This window comes from Ursus arctos, unplaced genomic scaffold (genome assembly GCF_023065955.2).
Source record: "Ursus arctos isolate Adak ecotype North America unplaced genomic scaffold, UrsArc2.0 scaffold_2, whole genome shotgun sequence".
NCBI classification, from domain to species: Eukaryota; Metazoa; Chordata; class Mammalia; order Carnivora; family Ursidae; genus Ursus; species Ursus arctos.
The window spans coordinates 15,972,669-15,996,882 of NW_026622874.1; the positions used below are offsets into that span (position 1 = coordinate 15,972,669).

General features: G+C 46.6%; 1 protein-coding gene across 2 annotated transcripts in view; it reads right to left on the reverse strand.

Moving 5' to 3' along the window:
* Window positions 1-24,214, reverse strand: part of TNR (tenascin R) — a 79,470-nt gene that overhangs the window by 26,672 nt on the left and 28,584 nt on the right. For both annotated transcript variants that reach the window (XM_026509298.3, XM_057315544.1), the window contains exons 8-16: window positions 13,175-13,264; window positions 11,835-12,098; window positions 10,969-11,238; window positions 9,712-9,831; window positions 8,649-8,795; window positions 5,763-5,882; window positions 2,915-3,058; window positions 2,081-2,211; window positions 1,039-1,171 (exon numbers count right to left, since the gene is read on the reverse strand). In XM_026509298.3, the coding sequence (XP_026365083.1) occupies window positions 1,039-1,171; window positions 2,081-2,211; window positions 2,915-3,058; window positions 5,763-5,882; window positions 8,649-8,795; window positions 9,712-9,831; window positions 10,969-11,238; window positions 11,835-12,098; window positions 13,175-13,264 (1,419 nt within the window). The remainder of the gene's footprint in view (window positions 1-1,038; window positions 1,172-2,080; window positions 2,212-2,914; window positions 3,059-5,762; window positions 5,883-8,648; window positions 8,796-9,711; window positions 9,832-10,968; window positions 11,239-11,834; window positions 12,099-13,174; window positions 13,265-24,214) is intronic.

Here is a 24,214-nt window from a genome sequence, read left to right on the forward strand (position 1 = left end):
GATATGCTCACACTCGCCCCACACATGTGCATGGCCACACCCCCAGAATGTGGGGCAGGAAGACAGTTCAAAGTCTGGACTGGGCAGTTCTGCAATACGGACTGTACAGAGGGACCGTGGGAAGTGGCAGAAAGGATTTTTAACAGGCGCAGTCCCCACAACTTGATCAACTAGAGTCAAATCAGTTCTCTTGCTTAGGAGCTGTGGGGTCTTGGGTGAGTTGCCTCACCTCTGTGTGGCTCAATTTCCTCGACTGTAAATAGGTATAACAGAACATACTTCGTAGGCTGTCATGATGACTGAATTAGGTAGTACGTCTAATGATGTAAGAACAGTGCCTCTTATTAGTTTATTTCCTCTTATACAAATTAGGACACTCTTATCCCTTATGGCCATTTTCAGGTATTTTCTGCTGATAATTGGAGGAAGGCAAGAGGAGCAGCTGGATTTAGAAGTAGAAGACCTTTGTTGTAGTTTGACTCAGCCACTTACTAGTCATGTAGGTCATTTGATTTCCACGCACTCTGTTCATCATCTGTGAAATGGGGCCGATAAGGCGCTCCTCACCCGTTCTTACAGGGACTTAGTTAAGATCATAGGAGTGCAAAAGTGCTTTGTGTATGGAGAAGAAGCCAAGATTTAATATGGAGGGTTTACTCTTGGTGCTTTCATTAAGTGATTCTCTGATTATAGGCAGCAGAAGAAGGAAGGAAGGAGGGAAGGATGAACTTTGCTGGGAAAACACTTGCAGAAAATCTGATCAGGAACCTGGTGTCTTCACTTGGTGCATTTAGTGGGTCCAGGTGGACCAGGGATTTGCACTGTGGTTCCTATGGTTGTTTTGGTAGGAAGAAGTTTCCTGGCAGGGCCTTGGAAGGGGGAGGGGAGGAGTGGAGGAAAGCCTTATTTCCCCTCACAGGAAGAGGCGGTTGGGTTTCTTTGGTAGGTTCCTCCCTGATCAAGTCTCAGCAGAAGCTGCTGATGAGCCAGAAGTCAAGCAGGGAAGAAGAAGGCATCATAGGGGTGGTGGTCTCTCACCTGTGGTGAAGGTGGCAGAGGTGAGGCTGCTCCGGGAGGTGTCCTGGGCTGCCTGCAGGAGCACTGTGTAGTCTGTGCTCTCAGACAGGCCCTCCAGTCGGATCCACGTGTCCTCTGCATCCACAATCAGCTCCTGTGCAACAAGCGAGGGAGGCAGGTGGAAGGGAGGGACCAACACGCAATTGAGAGGAGCTGGGAAGGGAAGCCCAGAGCCCGCGGCCAGCTAGGTCAGTATTGCCAGGGCCATTGTGTGCTCTCCACTCCACAACAAGGAGAGGACCGAGCCAATAAGCAGAGAGGGCAGCTCCCGTGTGAGAGTTAGGCAGCTCCTACCTCACAGATGCACGTTGGCATAAAGGCAGGCCTGTGAGTGATCAAATCCAGTGGTTTTCTGACTGTACGAGATTCCTCAGGACTAGGGGAGGCAGAATCCTAGGCCTGCGTCCTCCATATCCAACAGACTAGCTCTGCTTAAATCTATTGTGTATATTTGGCTTCTGAATAGTGTTTCACTTTAAAACAAAAAAGGATTCCATTGCGAACAGAAGCTTGACAACCAGTGCTCTCGAAGTACTGTTTCAACTGATCACGTAACCCAGAAATTTGTCATCTCTTTACTGCAGGCTATATACAGAGGTAGCCTTTACAATGCTGATCGAGAGGCATAAAAGACCGTTGAATTTGATACCCTGCTCATGTTTGCTTGGCCCTGCTAGTGAAATTTCCCCCCAAAACTATGTACGTATATAGGCTTGGAAGTTTCCAATGTGCTTTGCATCATCGTATTGAAAACGCCACCACAACCAAGAGAAGTGTGGAGCTAGACACCCCCGTTATCTAGAGCAGACTAAGACTCAGAGAGGTTTCGTGCTTTGCTTCAGTTTGTTAGGAGAGTAAGAGCGAAGCCAGGCCTAGCACCAAAGTCTCTGGCTTGCAGACTCAGGCTCTTTCCTCAACAGCATGTATGTATCCATCATGGCAAACCCAGTGTGCTCCCTTTGGATGGCTTGATAGAAAAATCTCCTTTACAGACAAATCTCACCTTGCGGCTTCCATCAGTGGATTTGTAGGTTAAGATGTAGTTTTCAATCTCGGCTCTGGGAGGCTGCCAGGAGATCAGGGCACTTTGTCTGGTGACTTCACTGGCTGTCAGGTTTGCAGGAGGGTCCAGGACTACAAAGAGGAGAAAATGCCAGGAGTGCCTGCCTCTCCAGCTCGTCTCTGTTTGATTCCATTGCAGGCCCATGTATCTCTTTGCCCACCTATGTGGTCTCTGGGCTGCTTACACGCTGACCCTAGTTCTAGCTTGGACAGGAGCAGAAGGGTGCTCCTGGGCCAGAAGATAATCAGTCAGTGTCATGATCATTCCTGCAACTATTCCCCCCTTCCCTCACCTGGGCCTCCGGGCCTAGGTGTGACAACTTCCAATCTGACCTGTGTCTGAAATCATGACCTTGTTAAAAATGCATGTCTGCAAGTTCACTCTTGAGCTTATATCCTTCCCACACCTATAACTTTGTCTACTGTTCTGGCTTTGATTGTATCCAGCAACTATTTCCCAGATATCAAGCCTGGTAATATGCATCAGGTTTTTCTGGGCCCTATGCATTTCCAGTACTGGCCTTTCTTGGCCTGGTTCTACTGCTGTCAGCCGGACTCAGGGTGAGAGCAGGAAACAGACATGTGTCTGTTGCCTGAGAGCTGTAGCTCACTTTCACTGGCATTTGGGCAGCAGTCAACGGAAATACAAACAGCTCATGGCTGCACTGTCCAAAGCCTATCAACTATCATTTAGAGCACCACATGAAGACTGGTAATTTTCAGGATCCACAGGAGCATCTAGGGACACTGGATGTGTAGCCAACCATGTACTCACGGGTAGAGAAGTTGGTGCTGACGGTGCCACTGGTGAGAGGCCCACTGGTGGCATACATATTGACGGTATAGTGGGTGCTAGGAAGCAGGCCAGCAAGCTGGAATTCCTCACTGCCTCCATCAACCAGGATGGTCTCTCCAGCAACTGAAATCGGATGAACATGGATGAGAACTGAATAAGGCTATTCAACCTAGGAAAGCCTTACCGAATCCAAAGGCATTTCATAAAGATTCAGTATTAGAATTTTGGAAAGAATCTCTTAAAAGTTATTTAGCTTAGTATTGTATTCCACACAAGCCTCCCCTCTCATCTTGTTTTGCATCTTAATTGAGAAAAATAGTCCTTATTTGGAGGCCAGATTTCTTTTCCATGACATCTACTCAGGCCATTGGGTTTACAAAGAATCAGCTGAACCCTCCGGCTACATGGCTCCTTCTTTCCTGCCTCATCTCCTACTCAGGTCCTCTCTCCTCTAGGCTGAGAAAATTTATCCCCAACCACCATTCCATCGATGTGGCAATTCTAAAATTGTAGATTTTTTTGCGCCCGTGGACAGAGCTTTGCCTTCATTTCTACTGCATTTTTCATCGTCGATTGAGTTTCAGATCACCGTCTCAGTTTATTGAAATATATTTGATTTTGGATTCTCTTGATCACAGTTTAAAAATTTTTTTATTCAAGTACAGTTGACACACAATGTGACATTAGTTTCAGGTGTACAACATGGCGATTCAACTCCCCCATACATTATGCTATGCTCACCGCAAGCATAGCTACCATCTCTCACCGTACAGCACTGTTACAGTATCATTGACTTACACAGTTTCGTTTTATATACAAATGTGGTACTCATGTCTTCTCTGTATTCATTCATGCTGTCAATAAAACTGTTCATTAGAGCAGGGCCAAGCCCTTTATGGTGTCTTTAGAGTACTTCCGAGTAATTCAGCATTCAAGAAAATTTACTGGGCACTTCCCCAAACTAGGTAGGGTCTGAGGTTTCAAGTTTCTTGTGGGCTAAAGGCATAGAAGGCATGCAAACAAATAAAAATCCAAACCACCTCTTTGGAAGAGCAAACATAATGATTCGATCTTTCGAATATCCTCATTTGCAACATCCTGCCAGCGGTCACTGCTCTGGCCGTATCGAACCATGGCAGTTCCTCCAAAGTCCTCACGTTCTCTCCTATCTCTACGAATGCACTGTGGCTGTTCTTTGTCTTAGAAGTCCCTTTCTTCTATTCTCCTTCTCTAACTTTATCTAAGATCTGCCTTCTTTCTTCCCTTCAACACCCACCCTCACCCCCAATGAGTGATCTATCAGTTGTGGCCCAAGCTGTTTTGTGATCGCCTATGTCATGACACTGCTCACATTGGGTGGTAACAATATACTGGTCTGTCTCGTCAACACCAGAAGTGATTTCTGCGAAGAAAAGAACCCGTGTTTTGTCTCTGAATCCTTATAGCCTTGTTGGGTGTATGGCTTGTGGGAGGACATCCAAAATATTTGTTGAATGAATGGAAGTTAATTGATATGATGGAACCGTGTACTTTGCACTGGTCAGCAAGTGGGTCTGACTGCCTTAGGGGATACTGGAAGCTTTGACGGAGGACATAGTGTTGAAACTAAGACTCAGGGGATGGGTTTGTCTAGGCAGACAAGTGGGGAGAGAATTTCCGGATAGAGGAAGCAACACATGCAAACGCGTTGTGGTTTAGGAAGGCATGGTGAGAGGTAAGAAATGCAGGCCCATGACATGCAAGGAGGGGAGGCAGGAGTTTAAATGGATTGTGTGTGAACATAGCGGGTTATGATGTATCCATAGTCATGATATTCATTCTTTGAGGAGAGCTATTCAATCAGCTACCATTCTATGTAACTCCAACTATGATCCATCACGTATTTTTCCATCTAAGTAATAAGTAGGTTTTTCTGATGCCTTGCTGAAATCCAAGTGTGTTAGCAGATTTGCCAATTAAAAAAAAGATATAAAATGGGTTTGGTAAAACTTATTCTTAGTGAACCTGTGCTGGTATCTTCTTCCAATTTATTTAATAGTCTGTTTTCGTTTTTATTTTCCCAAACTTTACCAATCAGCTTACTTTGCAGCTTACAAAATTGGTTTTCTCTGTCATTTTTGAAAATTAAGACATCTGCTTATCTTTTGCCTTCTGGTATCTTTGTTCTCTGGATTCCTGAATATAACCCACAACAATTCTGTGATCACATGTATAGTTTAGGCAAGGAAATCATTTTCCTAGGCCTAGATACTTGAATTACTGAACACTATTTTGCTTTGGGCCTCTCTATTCAACTTCAAATAGCATAAGGTGAACAAGCATGGTGAGAGGACATTGAAACTCAAGATTTCATGTTGACTCAACCTTTTGGGTTGGATATGGGTAGACAAGACTAAAGCAACAAGAGTTTGCTAGCTCTGGATCCTTTGTTACCAAGTATTATCTGCTTCAAGCATGGTGCTTTAGTGGTTTTCTCGCTCTGTAAGTATCTGGAAAAGTGCACTTTCTTGCCCATTGCGTTTGGGGGCAAGTCTTAGCTCAACTCAGAATTTTGTCTTCCAAGTGCTGTTTCTATGTTTTTGTATTTGCTTTTGTTTATGGGCCCTTCTTGTACCTTTCAGATTCAGCTTTCTGAATTTCTATAATTGATATAATTTGTAGAGTTTAGGGACATCTTGAGAGCTTTACAGTAAAAGTAAAGCAGGAAAATTTCTAAGATGTCCCTCAAATTGATAAATCGTCCTTTTTAAAAAAACTTAAATAATAGTCTTCAGCTCCAGTCCCCACCATCCCCACCTGCCTGATGCATAGACTTGTAGACATTCACCTGCAAAGTGTGTGAGAATAATGACGTAGTTCTCCACTCCACCCACTGGTGCCTTCCACTGCAGCAGGGCTTCTGTTGGAGTGATGTTGGTAGCAGTCAGATCCACGGGGTTGTCCATGGCTGAAACAGAACCAGAGAGTATCAGGTAAAGGTAGGAGATACTGAAGGATGGAAGCGCAGTGAACTATTTCCTATAGTTTCACCCATCATCATATCTACTGCTGTGGTGTACAAAGTAATGAAGTGAGTGGAGATCTCTTTCCTTTCTTCCCTTCGATCCCATCCTCTTCTCCCTTTTCTCCTTCCTCACAAGTACACAGTTCTCTCCTGATTGGCCCCAGATCTTCCTTTTACTTCATTCACTGACGTATGCGCAGAGCCCTGTCAGGTCCTACAGGGGATTCCAAGGTATGGCTGTTGTGTTTGACACATTAAAACCTAGATGGAGAAACTAAGAGCATAGAGGAATTGTTATCTTTCTTTAGTTAATGAGATATTTTGCTTCCCAAGCTACTTGCACTTTCATAAGTATAAAGGGCATGCCTTGTGGAATGATCCCTGTTAACGAACTTCAGAAAGTGTGGTGGGAATTCCATGAAGTCAAGGAGTATCCACAGCACCTAGAACTTACAAGGTAGTCAGTGCTTGCGGAATGACTGAATGGGTCTCAGGTTGCCTCGAAAGCCACATACGATGAGTGAATTCTTGCTTTGCTACTCACTGGCTCCCTTTGTACTGAGACCTGGGTATCCCTTTTGTAGCCTAGAGAGCCGAGGGGATTCTTCCAGGCTAAGGAACAATAATGCCTGTTGTGGGGAACAGAGTTTGCTCATCATGGGACCGAGTTCCCATTCTTATTTGCCCATGCTCTATGCCTTTGTTTCTTACTATGCTTCCTTTCTATAAAGTTGAGATTTATTTTAGAAATGGATGTTATTATAATAGTTTAGGTATCAACTCAACCTAAGTGTTGCATGATTTACTTTTGGGGACCAAGATGTGCTATTGATCTGGCCCTGTTCTCTAACTGAAGGTTTCTATTGCTTGCCTATGCTCCTTATTTAGAAGCAACAACTGTGAAATATTTTTCAGATTTTAATATCCGAATTTTATATGTAATCTGTGTCTTTAACAAGTTCTTCAAATGCAACCTTATGAAAAGAGACAAAGAAATGTCTTGGGAGACTAGTTAGCTTGATCTCTCTGAGGTTAACTATGAGACCCTGAAGGAGTACTCATTTCCCAAAGTTGTAAAATCATACATCTCACATTAAAACAACAACAAAAGAAGACAGTTCTGTGGGCAATCTGTTTATTGGGAGTTGCCACAATAGCTCTGTCTGAACCTGAAAGAGGGTGGTTTGGGTTGGTACGCTGCGGAATATCTGCTTTACAGATACTTGCTGCTTATGACCAAGAACCCAAGGAATGAGGTTTTTTGACCCAAGTTGCTGCTTTCTTTTACCTTAAGGGGTAGGAGGCTCTTAAAATCCATTTTACAGTCCTCAAAGAGAAAAAGTCTAATTTCTTTACCATGAATTTCTAAGACTTTCAGGAAGGTGAGGGCGGGGGGCTTCTTTTGACTCATTGGGCATCACTTTGGGTCAATATTTGTTGATTCCTTAATGGTTACAGATAATTTTATGAAAGGAAAGATTGGACCAAAAACATGGCTGAGTTATGTGTAGTTATAGGCCTGGAAGGAGACTAGGGAAAATGAGAATATCCTGTGGTGTTTTTTAGTAGAATACTTTTTTTAGGTTCTGAAGCATTCTGAAGGCATGTTTCTTTGGCCACTTACTTTACAGATGTTTCTGGGCCTGTGAGAACATCTACAAAAGTGGTGAGGAATTCCAAGTTACCTTTTCCTCATTCAGGAAGTGCCATTCTCTGAGGAAATTAAGCAGCCTCAAGAAGTTCCAGTGTTCTCCTAATGAGGCAAGCTGGATATTTCCCATGTGCTATGGGAACGACAGCTTAACTGGCAGGTTAGGTCTGGGGTCTGGGGACAGAAATTTTTGGCTGTCCCCTCTGGTGACTTCTATAGCAAATCTTTCCTAGTTCTGCACGGTGGGCTGACTCAGGGGCCAGAGCAGGAGGAGCAGTGGAGTTGCTGCAGGAGCCCTGTCCTCAGGCCCATCCAAGGAGCTCATTTTCCAAAAGAAGTCCTCCACCTTTTTTTAAATTTTATTTTATTTATTTATTTGACAGAGAGAGAGACAGCGAGAGAGGGAACACAAGCAGGGGGAGTGAGAGAGGGAGAAGCAGGCTTCCCGCTGAGCAGGGAGCCCAATGTGGGGCTCGATCCCAGGACCCCGGGATCATGACCTGAGCCGAAGGCAGATGCTTAACCAACTGAGCCACCCAGACGCCCCAAAGTCCTCCACCTTTTGAGCATAAAGCAATAACAAGTGCAGCCACTTGGTGGCTTCTGACCTGGAAGAAGAGTTTCAGAACCCCAAGGATTATTACTGAAATAATAATCTTTTCCTTCTCTGAGGTAAAATTTACTTGACTGAGTCTTTTAAAAAAATTAGATAAGATGATTCAGATGTCTGTTCTGGAATTCACTTCCATAATGTATCTTTGAAAGGTCACATTTCCTATTGAAAATTCCATGAAAATTTCTGATCTAAACCAATAAGATTATTAGAAGAGGGTTACTCTCTAAACTCCTGGTATTAGAGGGAAATACCAGAGGGGAGAGAAATTGCAAATTGCTTTGCATGACACAGTGAGTCAGAGAAGCACCCAGGAATGGAACTTCTGAACCCAGAACCAGTGTCCTCTGTATTAGCCAGAACAACTCCACTCTTTGCCTCTTCTGTCTGTTGCAGGTCCTCAGTCAGGGTCTTGTCTTGGCTCATGACAGGGAGACATGCCTACCTGTATGAATGAGGGTACAGACGCGCTCACTCTCCTCTCTGCCCCTCACACTGTTGAGACTGATTTCATATTCAGTGGCTGGATATAGCTTGGTGATGGTGAATTCTGTCACCGTGTTGGGCACCACTGAGCTGTCCAGCCGTCCCACTAAGGAAGAGAAGAAGCCACTGTTAAAGTTCATTGGATCCTTCATCAACACAGCTCATGGTATAATCTACATAGAAGCTTCTGGCAGCACTTCGTCATGAAGCACAGATGGGTGCAAGGCCCAGCACTCAGTGGGGAAGGAGGAGAAATGATTCATAGACTGGGAATGTTGGAGCTGATGAGACCTTGCATGCTGGTCCCACCCCCTCATTTTATAGGTTCCTTGGAGCAAAGGAAAAAGGTGGTTATGTGGTTTTCTAACAAGCTGGTCTTCTTAAGGCAGTCTAGAGGTCATGGCTGCAAAGAGTGGTCCATGCAGCCCAGAGACAGGGTAGTCTGGAAAACTATCCCCTGCCTCCCTGGACGGGGGCATGCCCTCTACTTTGTTAACAATGTGGCATGTACCAGCAGGAACTGTCAGGTTGCAGGGGAGGTCTGGGCCAACTTTTTCTGACTTATAACTCGGCTGAAGTGGCAGAAATAGGACCACCATCACTGGACTTCCTTCTAAGGCTCCATATGGTTCAGCTGAGTCTTTATGCATCACCCAGGATTCTAGTCTTGGACTTCACTCTCAGAAAAGTGAATGTGACCCTGGGTTTTGGCAGAATTCTTTAGAGTTCATTGTTATTTACTTCACCCCTAGATAAGGTGACCAGTTACCATGGTTCACTCTGCTGATGGAGGGCCTGCTTTCTGGGTGAATGTAGTCAAGCCTTTTGTGAGAGGAGTTGGTAAATTCAGGGTTTCTTGGCTGCTCCCCCCTCAACCCACTCTCATTGTGATGGAACATGCCACAGAGAGGAGGAGAATGAAAATGGGGAATGATACCCTCTGGGATATGTAGTTCTCCCATAGCAATCTTCACCTAGCTCCAAATCCTATCCATTTGTGAGAAAGCAAATAACTTTATTACCTTGTGTTGGCCGATAGGATACTCGGTAGTAATCAAAAGATGCAACAGGAGGGCTCCAGGAGACCATAACTGAGTCCTTGGTCACATTGCTAATTGTAATGTCTTTGGGGGGATCAATTCCTACAAGAACCCAGGTAGTTGTGGGAAAAAGACAGAAAGCACAGTGTGAAAAAGCAATTCCTATCCTTGGTTTCATGTGGACCGAGAGCTAATAGTATTGCAGAGGGAGAAAAGATCTTTACACCAGAGCATCCTTAAAGCCATGGTCAGGCCAAAGTTTCGCATGAAACCTCAAGTTATTGGCTAAAACTATGTTCATGGGGAATATTTTAACAACATGAAGTCAAGTTGGCAAGCTCTGTGCTGTGCAGCAGCTATTACCTGTGTGAAGGCCAATTGGGAACCTTCCTTTAAGTTCATGTGTTTTCTTTTCAACTGGGATTAACATGGTCATATTCTCTGGAACAACTTCTCTTGGACAAACCCAACTGTTTCTCTTAGTTTTTAGCAGCCACCTACGGTTCAATTTGGAAAAACTGCCTATCCAGTCTAGAGGGATTTCAGATCACAAGTCCAGAACAAATCCACTTTCCTAACTTGTATTTCATCTGTACTGGATACTTCATTTTTTTTTTGATTACTGGAGGATCCCAGGGTCGAAACCAGCTAGTGCTTAATCCACTTGTCCAGTTTGTGAGTTCTTGTTAGTATGTAGGAAACCACTGAAACACGCATGTCCTCACCCACATGCACACTCACACCTGGGATTGTATTTGGAGAATGATGAGACAAAAATGATCCAGTTCATCTCAGAGTGCCTGTGTTTTCCAAACGACATGCAAATCAATCCCATTTTCTGAGTCTCAGGTTCCCACATGGTTGCGTGTTAGTCCCATATAATTTTGAGGAAACATCATTTGTATGAGTGACCTTACTGAGCAGTCAAAAGATGGGGTCTCCTCTTGGAGGCTAACTCTCTTCAGGCTGATAGTGTGAGAACCTCTGGACCAATGCGTTCAAGCACTGGCGTCCTCAAGACATTGAGTCCATTCTACCTTCCAAAATGAAGTTTCCCATCTTATACATTTTGTGCAACTCTGGAAGAGGTGGCTTTTTCAGAATAGCTCACAGACCCTCTCAATCCAAATGAGGCAGTCCCTTTCTCCTTGGGTATTTCTCTTTGTAAATTTCATTGACTTGTTGAAGACCTCTATAGGAACCCCCTTTCCCACCTGCTGTCAAGTACTCCAGCCTCACCTGTGGTGATGGAGCCCACGATGGGCTCAGAGGTCACCGTGCCATGGACAGCTACCAGGTTCACGATGTACTCAGTGGCTGGCTGCAGACCCATCAGGACAGTATGCCTCTTGGTAGCATCCAGGGAGACCTCTGTCATCTCTTCCTCTTCATCCCGAGGGCTGTAGTTCAGAATGAGTCTGTCTGCTGGAGGGGATGGGTCACTCCAGGTTATGTTTACGCTGGAGGAGGTCACGTGAGAAAAGTGCAAATGGGAGATGGGGCGGAAGCCTGCAAAGCACAGGAGATGATGGTTCTGAAACATATTTGAGGTGATGGGACTCTGGGCTAGAAGAGCCAGCTTAAGCACCTGTTTTCCTTGTAAACTAGGACTCCACCTTCACTCGCTGACTCAGAGCTTCTCCCTCCCCACTCTCCAGTCCTGTCCACTCTCCTTTCTCCAAGCCATATACTGAAAAATGAATGTCCTCAGCAGGGTACGACCTCTGTGAGTTATTCATAATACTCACCCAGGATTTAAAATCTTTATCCTGGGAGAAATTTAACATGATTACATGGATCCTCTGAATGCCCACTGATTTAGTGCAGGCAGGAGAAGATGAACAGAATCATCCTCTTTGTCCAGGCTGTAGAAAACCAGATACAAATTTTCTGGCATGTAGGTAGCCTTGCTCATCTCTGCCCCTTATTTACAAACTTTCCATCTCGATATATTTATTAATTTCTCTTCTATCTCCTCCTTTTTCTATCCACATTCTTCCTTCTTAAACAAAATGGGGCATTCAAAGAGTGGGTTGCCCAGATGACCTTCTTGTACTAAGATCCATTAATGCCTAAACCCAGCTGGGATTTCTGCTGCCCTGTACCTGTGAAGGCATCCACAGTGGACTCGAAGCTTTGCTGCCGACCCCTCTCCGCCGTGATCGAAATGATATACTCTGCTCCTGGCTCTAGATCTGTCAGTGTGTACGAGGTCCTGTCCTTGGGCACAGTGACTTCTGAAGCAATTCCAGAGGATGGGGTAAAGGTAATTCGGTAATGATCAATGGGGCCACTGGCCTTGGTCCAGATGAGGGAGATGGAGGTTTCTGAGGAGGCCGTCACCATGAGGTCTCGGGGACTGTCAAGTTCTGTGGATCAACATAAGTGGCCTATTTTACACCAGTTCCATAGATCAGCCAGTATTTATTGGAATTAGACCTCCCCGTGGATTTCTAAGCTATCAGCAGGACTGCTGACCACAATGATTAGCTTGTCTTTGCTGACAATTATCTCACGTTTTGTTAAGCGCTTTCCGTTTGAAAGATGGCCAAGGGCTTGGTATATAGATGGACGATCTGCATAAAGGCATTAGTAGCTCCAACACCACAGGAATACACCCACCTCTGGGACAAAGCTGGCTGCTGATTCTCAAGCTCTCTATATTCATTTTCTCCCAGCCTTTCTTAGCAAGCCAACCAGGGTACAATAGGAGCCACCATCAAGTAGGGATATGACATTCCTGACAACAGTAGCTACCCTGTTCCTGAGGCCATTTTGACTGACCTGGCCATGGGTGTGCAAATCTGAGAACTCCTGGGGACCCATGTCCTTGTGGTTCTCTACAGAGGCTGTCTACACTAGAATGAGCCTTGGGACAGGGATTGGTTCAAAATCCCCAATTCAGTCCAGGCTGCCTGGACCTAAGGTACTAGAGTGACTTGGAAATTTACCCAGAATTTGGAAACAAATCTGCTGGATCCAGAGTAGCAAGGGTCTCAGGTGGACTTTTCCATTGTCCTTAGATTTAATGGGGTGTTTCCAAATCTAAACCTTTATCCTTGTGGCCTTTCTGAGGGCTTCTGTCATGCATGGTGAGGGACACCACATTCTGCCTGTTCTGGGGTGGTCTAGAAAGAAATATAACCTGCTATGACACCAATCGATTTGGAATTTTCCACCCCTGTGGGCAGCCCTTCAGATCATGGGAGACATGCACAGATCTGTGGGGAAGAGAGGGAGACCATCCTGCATATTGATGTCACAGGTTAGGCACAGAGACCAGAGTTCTGCAGGTAGATGTTGTTTCTAGGCTGATAACTATCATCCAGGGACCTGTTCATTAAGGGACATTGCCTTCTGACAAAGCCTTGCCAGGACAAGCCTCCATGGCTTCTCAGGCTTTCAGAGTATCCTGGTCTTCTTCGGCACCAATCCTCCTACTCACCAGTCCTGGCATTCATGGTAGCTGGTACACTTTGCTGTGAGTTCATGACAGCAGATATTCCAACTCCATACTCAGTGCCAGGCACCAGATCTGTTAGCAGATGCAGAAACAAACATTATTCCGTGTGTGTGTCAGTGGTGGGGAAGGCAGAAAGGAGGGAAGCAAATGAGTTTAGATTCCTGTTCGGATCTTATGTTTAGTCCTTCCTGAATCTCCTCCGAATTTTATCTAGTACGAAATCCCAATTTCACCACTTAGGAAATCTGTACCAAGTCAATAGGATGAAGTGCTCAGTGCAGAGCTTCCTTCTTGCTGCTGATCTCGGGAAGGCAGTGAGGCTGCCCTTATCGGTGACCCTCAGAAATGTGCTCTCCTGCGGAGGTCTCCCTGTGGTACTTAGAGTCTCAGATTGGCTACAACTGGTGAAAGGAGTCCCTGTATAAGCTGTGAACTGGAGGAGTGTGTAATTGAGAGTGACTGTGTGGACATGGGCCTTTGAAGCATTTCTTGAACACTGTGTGTGAGCATCAATGGCACCTTCTATACATAGGGACGGAAACCATATGGGGACTCCAGGATCCCTTATAGGGAGCAACACTGGATGGACTTTCTGAGCACAGGCTGTCAGGCCTTTAATGCAGGGACAGACAGAAGCCATATTGCTGTGGGCTTCCTACCAAGGTCGGTAATTCAGAACCCAGGGTATGTGAAGTTATGGATTTGATCTTAGGATGACTTCTGGGGGACTCCAGAAGATGGAAAAGATGCAAAAATTGTCCAACTAAAGGATGTAAGCTTCTTTGGGGGAAATCCTTTGGGGGTTTAATACAGAGAATCGCTGGGAGTCTTCCAGGATATCTGCAATTATCTGGGGTGTTTCCCTACCCTCTCCCGCATTCATTTGCGGACTAACTGGCTTGACGGTATATTAATTTCCCATTGCTGCTGTAACAAATTACTACAATTTAGTGGCTCAAAACAAAATAAGTCTGTTGTTGTGCAGTTCAGCATTCAGCAGGTCTGAAGTCTAAATGGTTCAGCAGGGTTGCAGCCTCTGGAGGCTCTGGGGGAGAAATCATTTCCTTGCCTTTCCCAGCCTCTCGAGACTGCCTGCATCCCTTGGCTTGTGACTCCTTAATCCATCTTCAAAGCCAACAGCATAGAATTTTCAAGACTGCTATTCTCTCTGACCTCTGTGTCCATTGCCCCATCTTCTACTCTGAGTGTTCTCCTTGTATCCCTCTTTTTAAAAAAAAATATTTTATTTATTTATCAAAGAGAGAGGGGGAGAGGGAGGGGGAGGGAGAGCACAAGCCAGGGGAGCGGCAGGCAGAGGGAGAAGCAGACTCCCCACTGAGCAAGGAGCCAGATGTAGGACTCGATCCCAGGACTCCAGGATCATGACCTTGAGCCAAAGGCAGACACTCAGGTGTCCCTCCCTGAATCCCTCTTATAAGAACCCTTGTTCTTACATTGGCCCCACCTGGATCACTTAATCACATCTACAAATTGCTTTTCGCCATGTAAGATGACAGAGTCACGTGTTCTTGGGATTAGAACGTGGGCATCTTTGGGGGCCATTACTCTAGCATCACACTAGCGTCAAATATGCCCTCATTTACTGGAAGTGGGATTGTAGAAAAATACAAGATCAAATCATCACCTATGGGGCCCCCATGATGAGTCTGAGTCCTTCTGGTAGGCATGGGGGGGGTGGCTGTGTGGGTCCACAGGGTCCTGGCTAATGATCATGCTATTCTGCATTTATATTTTAATTTGTTCTTTTCAAAATACCTGAATGTGCTTTGACCCTCACCACAACCTGAGGAAAGTAGATGGGGAGTCTTTTCTCCATCTGTGTTAGTTTCTCGTGGCTGCCATGACAAATGGTGACAACAGGTGGCTCACAACAACAGAAGTTTATTCTCCCGTAGTTCTAGAGTCTAGGGGGCTCAAATCAAGGTGTTGGTGGGCAGGGCTCCTTCCAAAGGCTCTAAGGGGGAGCATCTTTCCTTGGCTCTTCCAACTTCTGGTGGTTGTTGGCCATCCTGGGCTTTCCTTACTTGTAGTTACATCGCTCCAGGCTCTGCCTCTGTTGTCTCATTTTGTCTTAGTCAGCTCGGGCTGCTACCACGAACAGCCATAGACTGGGTGGCTTAAATCACATTTATTTCCTACAGTTCTAGAGACTGAGAAGTCCAAGATCAAGGCACCAACAGATTTGACAAGGGGCGAGACCTCACTTCTTGCTGTATTCCCACATAGTGGAAAGAACAAGAGAACTCTCTTGGGTCTCTCTTTTATAAGGGCACCAATCCCATTCGTGAGGGTTCCTTGCTCATGACATAATCACCTCCCAAAGGTCCTATCAGCCAATATCACATTGGGAATGAGGTTTCCAACATAGGAATTTGGGGCAACACAAAGTCTGTAACACATGGCATTCTCCCTGTGTGTCTGTGTCTTCTCCCCTTCTTATGAAGACACTGGTCACATTGCATTTAGGGCCCACCTTAATCTGTTTTGACCTCATTTTAATTTGATTTCATCTGTAAAGACCCTATTTCCAAATAAGGTCACATTCACAGGTTCCAGTTGGACATGAATTTGGGGGTGGGGTGGGCACTATTCAAAGCAGTACACCATCATATTATAAAAAGAAACTAAGGCAAAGTTCAGGACTTTTAGGAGGAGTGGAATGTCCCAGCCTGCCCCCAATGTCCTCCCCTCCCCTGAGCAGCTGTGACTTCCCCAGGATCCCTGAGGTAATAGGAATGATTTTGACAGGAAATGCGTTGAGCAACCTTTCCTTAACAAATGGCTTTTTTAAAAAAGAAGATTTGTCTATTTATTTGAGAGAGAGAGTGGGGAGGGGCAGAAGGAGAGGGAGAGAGAACATCTCAAGCAGACTCCCCACCAAGCTTGGGGTCTGACATGGGCTCAATGTCAGGACCCTAAGATCATGACTCTGAGATCACGACCTGAGCTGAAACCAAGAGTCAGATGCTTGACTGACTGCACCCCCTACGTGCCCCACAAGTGGCTTGATTTAATGAAGGGGAATGCTGCATGGTAGCCAGAAGGTTCTGCACCCCTCCTCAGTATAGCTTTAGTAGAGCCAACGCAATAAATCCCCCTTGAGTATGGCAGAACCTCCAGGCCTTACTGCCCAGGCTCCCTTGAAGGAGTGCATCAGAACCAGCCCTCTTTTCCCTTTCTCGAACCAGCTCCATCCACTTCCCAACCCTTCATTCTTTCTTTCTCTAAAGTGTCAGTACCAATGGAGGTCAAGTTTGAAATTTCACAGATTTTGAGGTCTGCCGTGCTTCCATGAACATTCAGGCTCTGCCACTTTCTACTGCTGTTAACTTTGATACTCGGTATCTTTGAGCTTCCGTTTCTGTAGAATGGGAAGAGCAATGGTATGTATCTTGGAAGGTCATCATGAGGATGAAACGAAGTACAGTGCCTGGCCCGTCCTGATCGTAGCCAGTATCATTATTATCTTGCTCAGAGGACTATTCCAGGATCTTAAGTCTTTTTTTGTGTGCCCCAGGCAGACAAAAGGCTGGTCCTTGGCACACCTGTCATCAGTTTGCTGAGGCTTAGCCTGTTGGCTCCGACGAAACCAGTGATTCAGGAAGTCCGGCTGTCAGTGAGGAGCCAGCCCCTTGGCTGGGGGGAGTACCTGTCACTAGATTGAGTGGGTGATTGCAACGCCCCCAGAGCCGTTCCAGGCACACATTTATCTCCATCAATATGTTCAGCGAGCCCCAGGTACATCCTTGGTTGGAGAAATTAGATTACCTTTGGGGCATAAACTACTTTTCTTAGGCATCTGATTGAAACCTTCAATTGCCTATAATGAAGTAGAAATTCTCTGACGTAGATGAAGGGTGACAGATCAAGGGAGTAAGACAGAAATTATATGTTGCCAAACGGATCTAACATGTAACGTTTTCATCTGAGTTTCTTATTTATGAAGCTTAAATGAAATGTTCAATAATTTACAACGGAATCATCTTTTCCCAGAAAACGGCAGAGCAGAATTTAAAGTAGTCTCGTCCCAGGCTTTCTGTCTAGGGGATGGGAAAGTGGGACTCGCTTATAAGTTCCTGCCTGCTGCTTCCCTTTGATTTTCTGTAGCTTTCTTCCTGTGCTACAAGTGAATTGTTGCTCTTTGCCAGCAGGTAAAATACAGTTCTGCTGGAAACGAAAATGTGTATCGGAGGCACACCAGCACACTTATACATCAGCACTCTGTGGACTCCTAGGGATTTCTCACTTTTTAAAGACCCCATTGCTCTCCATCAATGCTCCCTTTATCTTTCCGTCCACTTCCTGAAAGTGGTGGCATATGAATGGCTCTGTTGCCTTGCTTCACAATAGCTCAGAAAATTCATCCCATAGGAAACCACCACTCTCCATGCCGTATAGAACTTCCTTTGTTCAGCTTGGAGGCTGATGCCTTTCTCAACGCTTTCACGGCACACCCATTCTTCTCTGAACTCCCAAAGCACGCAGTTCATTCACTCACCAAACATCACTGAGGGCTTCCTTTGTGCCGGGCATAGGGGATGCCAGGGCAAGCTCAATGGACATCACCCTTGCCCTTCCCTTAATGACATAAAAAGAAATCTGTACTGAAGGAGAAAATTATTTTTTGAGCACCCACCATATGCCAAGCACTGAGCCGCCTGCAGTAGGTAATCTAGAAAAATACTGAAGAAGAAAAGGAGGGAAGAAGGGAGGGATAAAAATTGAAGGCAATGTTTTTGAGTGTCTGATGGTCAAGAGTCCTACGACTAGCTCTAATTTCTTAGAGGGTGTGCCTATTATCTCATTTAATTCCCCTGCAGCTCTGCTGGGAGGGCATTACTGATGAGCAAATAGAGGCTCAGAGAAGTCCATTCCTTGACTGAGGTCATGAGGCTAATAGACAATAAAATTGGCTTTGGAACTCAAGTCCTTTGTTTTTTCTGACCTGTCATACATAGCATGGTCCCTGTCCCTAAGAATCTTACAGGCTAGTGGAGGGGAGTGGAGTAGCAGATTGGAATTGGAGGAATTTGGCACCACTCCATGGCTTGCTAACTAAGGAAATCGTTTCAGAGGGGGGATAAGATCAGCATGGACAGTAGTGGCCAGGGGAAGCTTTCTAGAGAAGAGACTCCAGTTGAACCTTGAAAGCTAGCCAAGATTAGGAAAGGTAGAGGGAAAGAGATATGGAATTCTCTGGTGGGCAAGATGGGACATGGGATCAGGAAGAGATTAATTAGGGCTGAAGAGCAACGGGAGTGAGCAAATTCTTCCCTGCATTGCAAGGACTGTGGGCAATGAAAGTAGAATGACTCACTTCCCCCTGTTTAGGAAGCTGATTCTTCCAGCTTCCTGCTGCTAGCAGGGAAGTCGTGGGGGGAAGCAGGCCCAAGAAGCTGAGATTGCTCCCTCTTGCCAGCAAAAAACATGAATAAGACCCCCTGGGATCTGCAGGCTTGATTGGGTTCAGGTGGACCCATAGAAATAGGGACTCTTTCCATCTCCAAATCCCTGGGCTCGTCTCCCGAGAACTGTGAGCCTCCAGTCTTCCAAACTGGGGTGAGAGTTTGGTTAACCCTAGTGCATTTACAGGACACCTGCTCTCAAAGGGAAGGGCAACCTGAAGACCCTGTGCCCAAGGAGTTTGTAGTCCATCTCTCAGTTTTTACAGCAATCATGTTCTTGTACTGTTGTGTTAGTTTTCATGTTGGTCTCCTCACTAGACTCTTAGGTCTTGGGTCAAGGGGGTTGATTTTTTGTATAATTCAGTCCATATCGAGTGAAAGAACATATGGTGCATGGAAGCAGCGTAACCAGGGTGATGGCAGCATTGGGAAGACTTCGGAGGGGATGTCTCGACTGGGTTTTGAAGGATCAGAGGTATTTAGGTAGAGAAAGGGCATCGCAGGCAGAAGGAATAATAGATGCAAAGGGGGAGCTGGTTAAATAATTCATGAAAACCAGGGACCTCACAGTGAAAGTTCCAGCAGTGGAATTTGGGTACTAGAGATTTCATAGATGGGAAATTTTTGGAGACAGACAGACGATCTTCTGAGAACCCCTGAAATCACACCAGATGGGCAGCAATCTGTTTTTTAATATAGTGGGGGTTTAAGCTCCCAGGCTCCCTATCCTGATTTTTCTGGGTGATGGTAGATGCTTCTCCAGGGGACCCTGAATGAATCAGGCTTTGGAGGACATCTACCTGTTTTTTGAGTGGGCTGACTTTAATTAAGGAAAGGACTGGCCCCACAAACCTATATTAATAATAACAATAATAATAATAATAATAATAATAAGGAACATTCTTCAATACAACTCTCTTGTTGCCAGTGAGATTAATGAGAAACATGGCTCATCACCTCCTGTCCTACAGGAACAACCCATCTCTGGGTCTTCACTATAAACAAGCACTTCCTGTTGAAGCCAAAGGAAATGAATTCCCACCTGGCTTTTCTCCTGGTTCCCTGGCGCTGGTCCTTCAACACAAATAAGGGGACAGCCACCTTTATAGGCCAGTCCTGTGAGGAAGAGGGGTGTGGAGGCTTCTGCCCTTTCTCTTCTCTCTTCTTGGGTCTCTGCGCCCACTCCCCACTTTCTGGCCCCTGGAAGGTGGCACCTTGTTCAGAGAGCGCCTTCCCAAAGTGGCCACTTGGGGTCGCTGTGACTTCACCTGAAGGAGTCTGAGCAGCCTGGCCCCGGCCACAGGCCCATTGCCTGACTCCTCCTCCTCCCCCAGAAGAGCCTGCAGGGCGTTGAAGGTCTGGCACTTGGTCTGGTGTTTGTGCCCTGGCACATCAGGGAGTGCAGACAGGGTGAAGGGAACATCAAGTGCCTTGGTCTGCACTGCTCTGCCAGCTGGACTTCCCTGGGAGGCTCAGATTTCTTCATGGAAAATCCTCCTGTGGACAAGCACGTCTACCTTTGCACCTTGAGGAACCCCCTTCTTACCACTAGACCCTCACTCGAGCCCCAGGAGAAAATGTGGGTTTGGGTAGAGGCTTCCGTTCCAAGTCCCCAGCAAAACCAGCCGCCCTGAAGGTGGTCACTTGCACACCCGACTTGCAGTGCCAGCCTCGTGCGCGTGAGTGTGTGTGAATGTGTGCGTGTGTGCGTGAGTGTGTTGTGTGTGGCTGGCTGCGGGTCTTTGTTTTCCTGCAATTTTGTGTTGTACCGTGGTGTCTGTAGGAATCTTCAAGGGCTTCCCAAGCCCGGTGGATGATTTGTCTGATCGGCAGCCTGTGGCCTGGGGATGGAGTTCGTCACGGGGCAGAGAGAGGCAGCTGGGTGGGAGGTGCCATCGGGAGGCTCTCGGGCGGACCCCCACGGGGCTGCTCAGGGATGCAATGGGCTAGCTCTGGGGGTCTGGGTTAGAGCCTACACTCACATGGCCATAGGGACCAGCCCCTTTGACCTTTCTCTTGGCCACAGGGCTCCTCAAGCGTGGGCGCCCATTCGTGGGGCAGCACCAGGCAAACACGTGTAGATGGCTGAGGACAAATCCCTTTTCCATCTTGGCAAAACACTGCAGCCACAGCCCTTTCTGAGGACAAATAGAGAGGAGTCACCTTGGACACAGAGCCGTGTTGATCATTTGCACGGGTCAGATGGGCAGGGTTTTTTGACCCAATTCTAGTCAAGGACCGAAAATCTTCTTCTTTCCTCACTGTCCCCACATCGTCCCCCTCCCCTCCCTCTTCCACTCCGAGTTTTCTACAGGGTTTCTTGTTTTCCACTGCTACCCAGAAAACAGTGGGGGTGCCCGTCCCTGGTAAGCGCTGCCCGTTCTAACCTCGAGATACCTTGATGCGCCTGTAAACTATCTAACACTCAGGACCCCTTGGGACTCCAGGTCTGGCACACAGGCCAAGCACGCATCGTCCCGGCCAAGAGGCTGAGCCTAAAGAAGTTATCATTAAGGACACAGAAGCCACCAGAGCAGAGAGAAAAAAAATCATTGCAGACACGGAGTCTGTTGTTCAGAAACAAATTCATACTCCCGAGGGAATTCACCGGGCATCGACTGGAGCGAATAATGGAAAAGAAATGCTTGGCATTTCGTGCCCAAGCCTGGCCTCTGTGCTGTCGAGGAGGAGGCATGTGGGGGGCGGGGGGGGGGGGCTTGCTGCGAGCCCTCGGCCTGCCTCAGAGGCCCAGAGAGTCAGCAAGGGCTGGTGGCCCACAGCGGAGGGGCCAATGGGGGCTGTGAAGGTGAGGGCTCCTGCAGGTAGCAGCAACGACAGATGCCACAGGACGGGGGGCGGGGGAGGGGTGTGGAGTCAGCCGAGAGAGGAAGGGGAGTGTGACCTTGTCCCGGGCAGAGGCCAGACTGCCGCTCATCCAGTCTGAGCTTTGCAGGGATTCGAAACCATAGAAGATCAAATGGCTGTTGGACTCTATGCGAAGAGTCTCGATTATTATTATTTTTCTTTCTCTTTTTAGAACATTGAGATAAAATGGACATACAACATTAGTTTCAGGTGTACAACCTAGTAATTCAATATCAGCATATGAAACGGTCACCACAATAAGTCTGGTTAGCGTCCATCACCACACGGAGTTCTGATTTTTCATGTGATGAGAATTTGTAAGATCTGCTTTCTTAGCAGCTTTCATGTATACAGTCGGGTATGATTGTGGTCACCACGCTGTACGCTCTACCCCACTTACTTAATAACTGCAAGTTTGTGCCTCTGACTGCCTTCACCCGTTTTGCCCACCTCCCCCCCATCCTCGACCCCTGACAACCCCCAATCTGCTCTCTGTATCTGCGGGTTCCCCAGTTATTCTTGACTAGGAGATAGGAAAGGTGGGGATGGGGGAGTGGGAGGTTTCCGCATTTGCTCTCTGGCCAGGGACGAAGGGCCACCGGTGAGCCTGAAATGCCCCTTCCACCCGTGGCCAGGGTCTTGCTTTCTACTTGCAAACAAATGACTTGTTTGGAGCCAGAAAACAAAACAAAACACAGCCTAACACAGGCCTCAGAGGCTGAAAAATTCTCCTCTTCAGTTTCCAAGTTGGAGAGTAAGGGAAAGAACACAACTCATCTAGAGTTGGGGTCAAATATCTCCCTCCTTTCGCTTTCCCTCCTGCACGATAGGTCCTCCTCTTCCTCCAGGCACCACAGCACGAGAGCCAACAACCCTTGTAATTCGCATCTCAGCAAGTACAGACATACCTGATTTCCTTGCATGCCTGTAATTCCTTCTTAAATCTCATAAAGGTATTTGCCTTTATAAATCTTCCCAGCAGTGAGCTCCCCAGGATAATTATGTGTAATATATATTTATAGTTTTATTTCACAAGCCTGACTCTAACCAAAAAATTGGCCTAGCTAAGCCCACTCCTCAATAATAGTTTTTCCATCTGCATAAGTTACAGCATTTATGTCTTGACTGTCCTTTACATTCTAGTTCTTTAGTACAAGCAGCCATGCAATGGGAAGCTTTTGGCAAGTCTCTGAAGAGCTGCCTTTGAGTCACAGCTGTGCCCCTTGCTGGCTTTGTGAGCTTGGGCAAGTTTCCAAACTCTCTGAGCCTTGATTTCCTCATCCATAAAATGGGGATGGTAACATCTGTCACAAGGTCGTTGTAAAGATTAAAGAAGCCGTAATTACGTGAGAGGGCCCGGAATAAGACAGATGATCAATGAATGTAGAATCTTCTTTGCCAACCATGGGAAATAATAATGAGGATGTGGCTGGATTCTTCTCTATATCACTCATGATTTTATGGCATATCCTCCATCCGAACAACTAGCCATCATTTTTGTAAATTGCTAATTGCCAAATCAGCCTGCGGTTCCAGGCAGGGACGGGCTACGCTTAGACTCAGCTCCCTCCTACATCATTTCAGTTTTTTTTTTTTTGTTGTTTAGCTTAATCTTTGTGAATGTCTCCATCTCTCTGTAGAGGCCTTTCCGCCAGCTGGTATGTTCCTGCTATGTTTAATTCACCCCCATTAACCTGCTTGGTCAGCACATCTTTCCATCTCCTTGCTGAGCTTCTAGGAGAGCGTCTGTCTGGAAAAAGCATTTATTATATTTACTTTAGCTGGCCTCATTTTGCAAGGCAGTCTGGGAGGAAAACAGCTTTGATGATATGCCCTTGTTTACTGTGTACACTCTGTGCTACGTATCCCTTGTCTACTAAGATGGCAAATGCTCTTGCACGAAGCCAAGACACAAGTTAAGCAGAGTCTCTGTGAGCGCACTGGTGGCCCCTGGGCTGCTGCTTTGCGTGGTCTCCTTCACCTGGAAACGATGGCCCACATTTCAGTGAAGTCCAGTGGGCAGGTTTTCCTGGGTGGGCATGTCTAAGGGCCCGGGAGGAGCACTGGCTGGAGCCCACATCCCCATGGGGACAGGGAGTGCTCCCCAGCCAAGTGGCATGGTGACCTAGGGTGTTGACTTCGTCTGTGCCATCACCAGTTCTGCCTTTGATTCCAGCAGAGCCACCTGACCCATCTCTGCCCCGACCTTGCTCCCCTCCCCCCACCCCGCTCTCCACACTTCAGCTGCAATATGGAGTCATTACATCACCTTTCTTAAAATCCCTCAATGACTCCCCATTGCCCTCAAGAATAGATTCAAACTCTTTACGGGGTATATAGGTATGAGCGGGCTCTCACTCTATCTTGTAGTCTATGCCCCCGTAGTGAATGTTTGCACTTTCTTCCGTCCATCCATCCGTCCATCACTTATCTAGGACCTAGTGTAAGGCACTTCTCTGGACACTGGGGAGACAATAATGAGCAAAACTAAATATGGTCCCATTCACAGAACTTTAGATCCAGGGTGGAGACTTACAGCGGGATAATCACACCCTCAAGCATACAGTGATAACTCAGCGGCTCTGTGACGGCAGTGGTCACCCGTGAGATGAGGCAGCAGGACAGGATGACCTGACCTCGCCTGGGGACCACACAGGCTCCCCAGAGAGTGACAAGTGAACCAGAGAAGCAGGCATAACCGGGTGAAGAGGGTGCTGGGAGAGCCTGACAG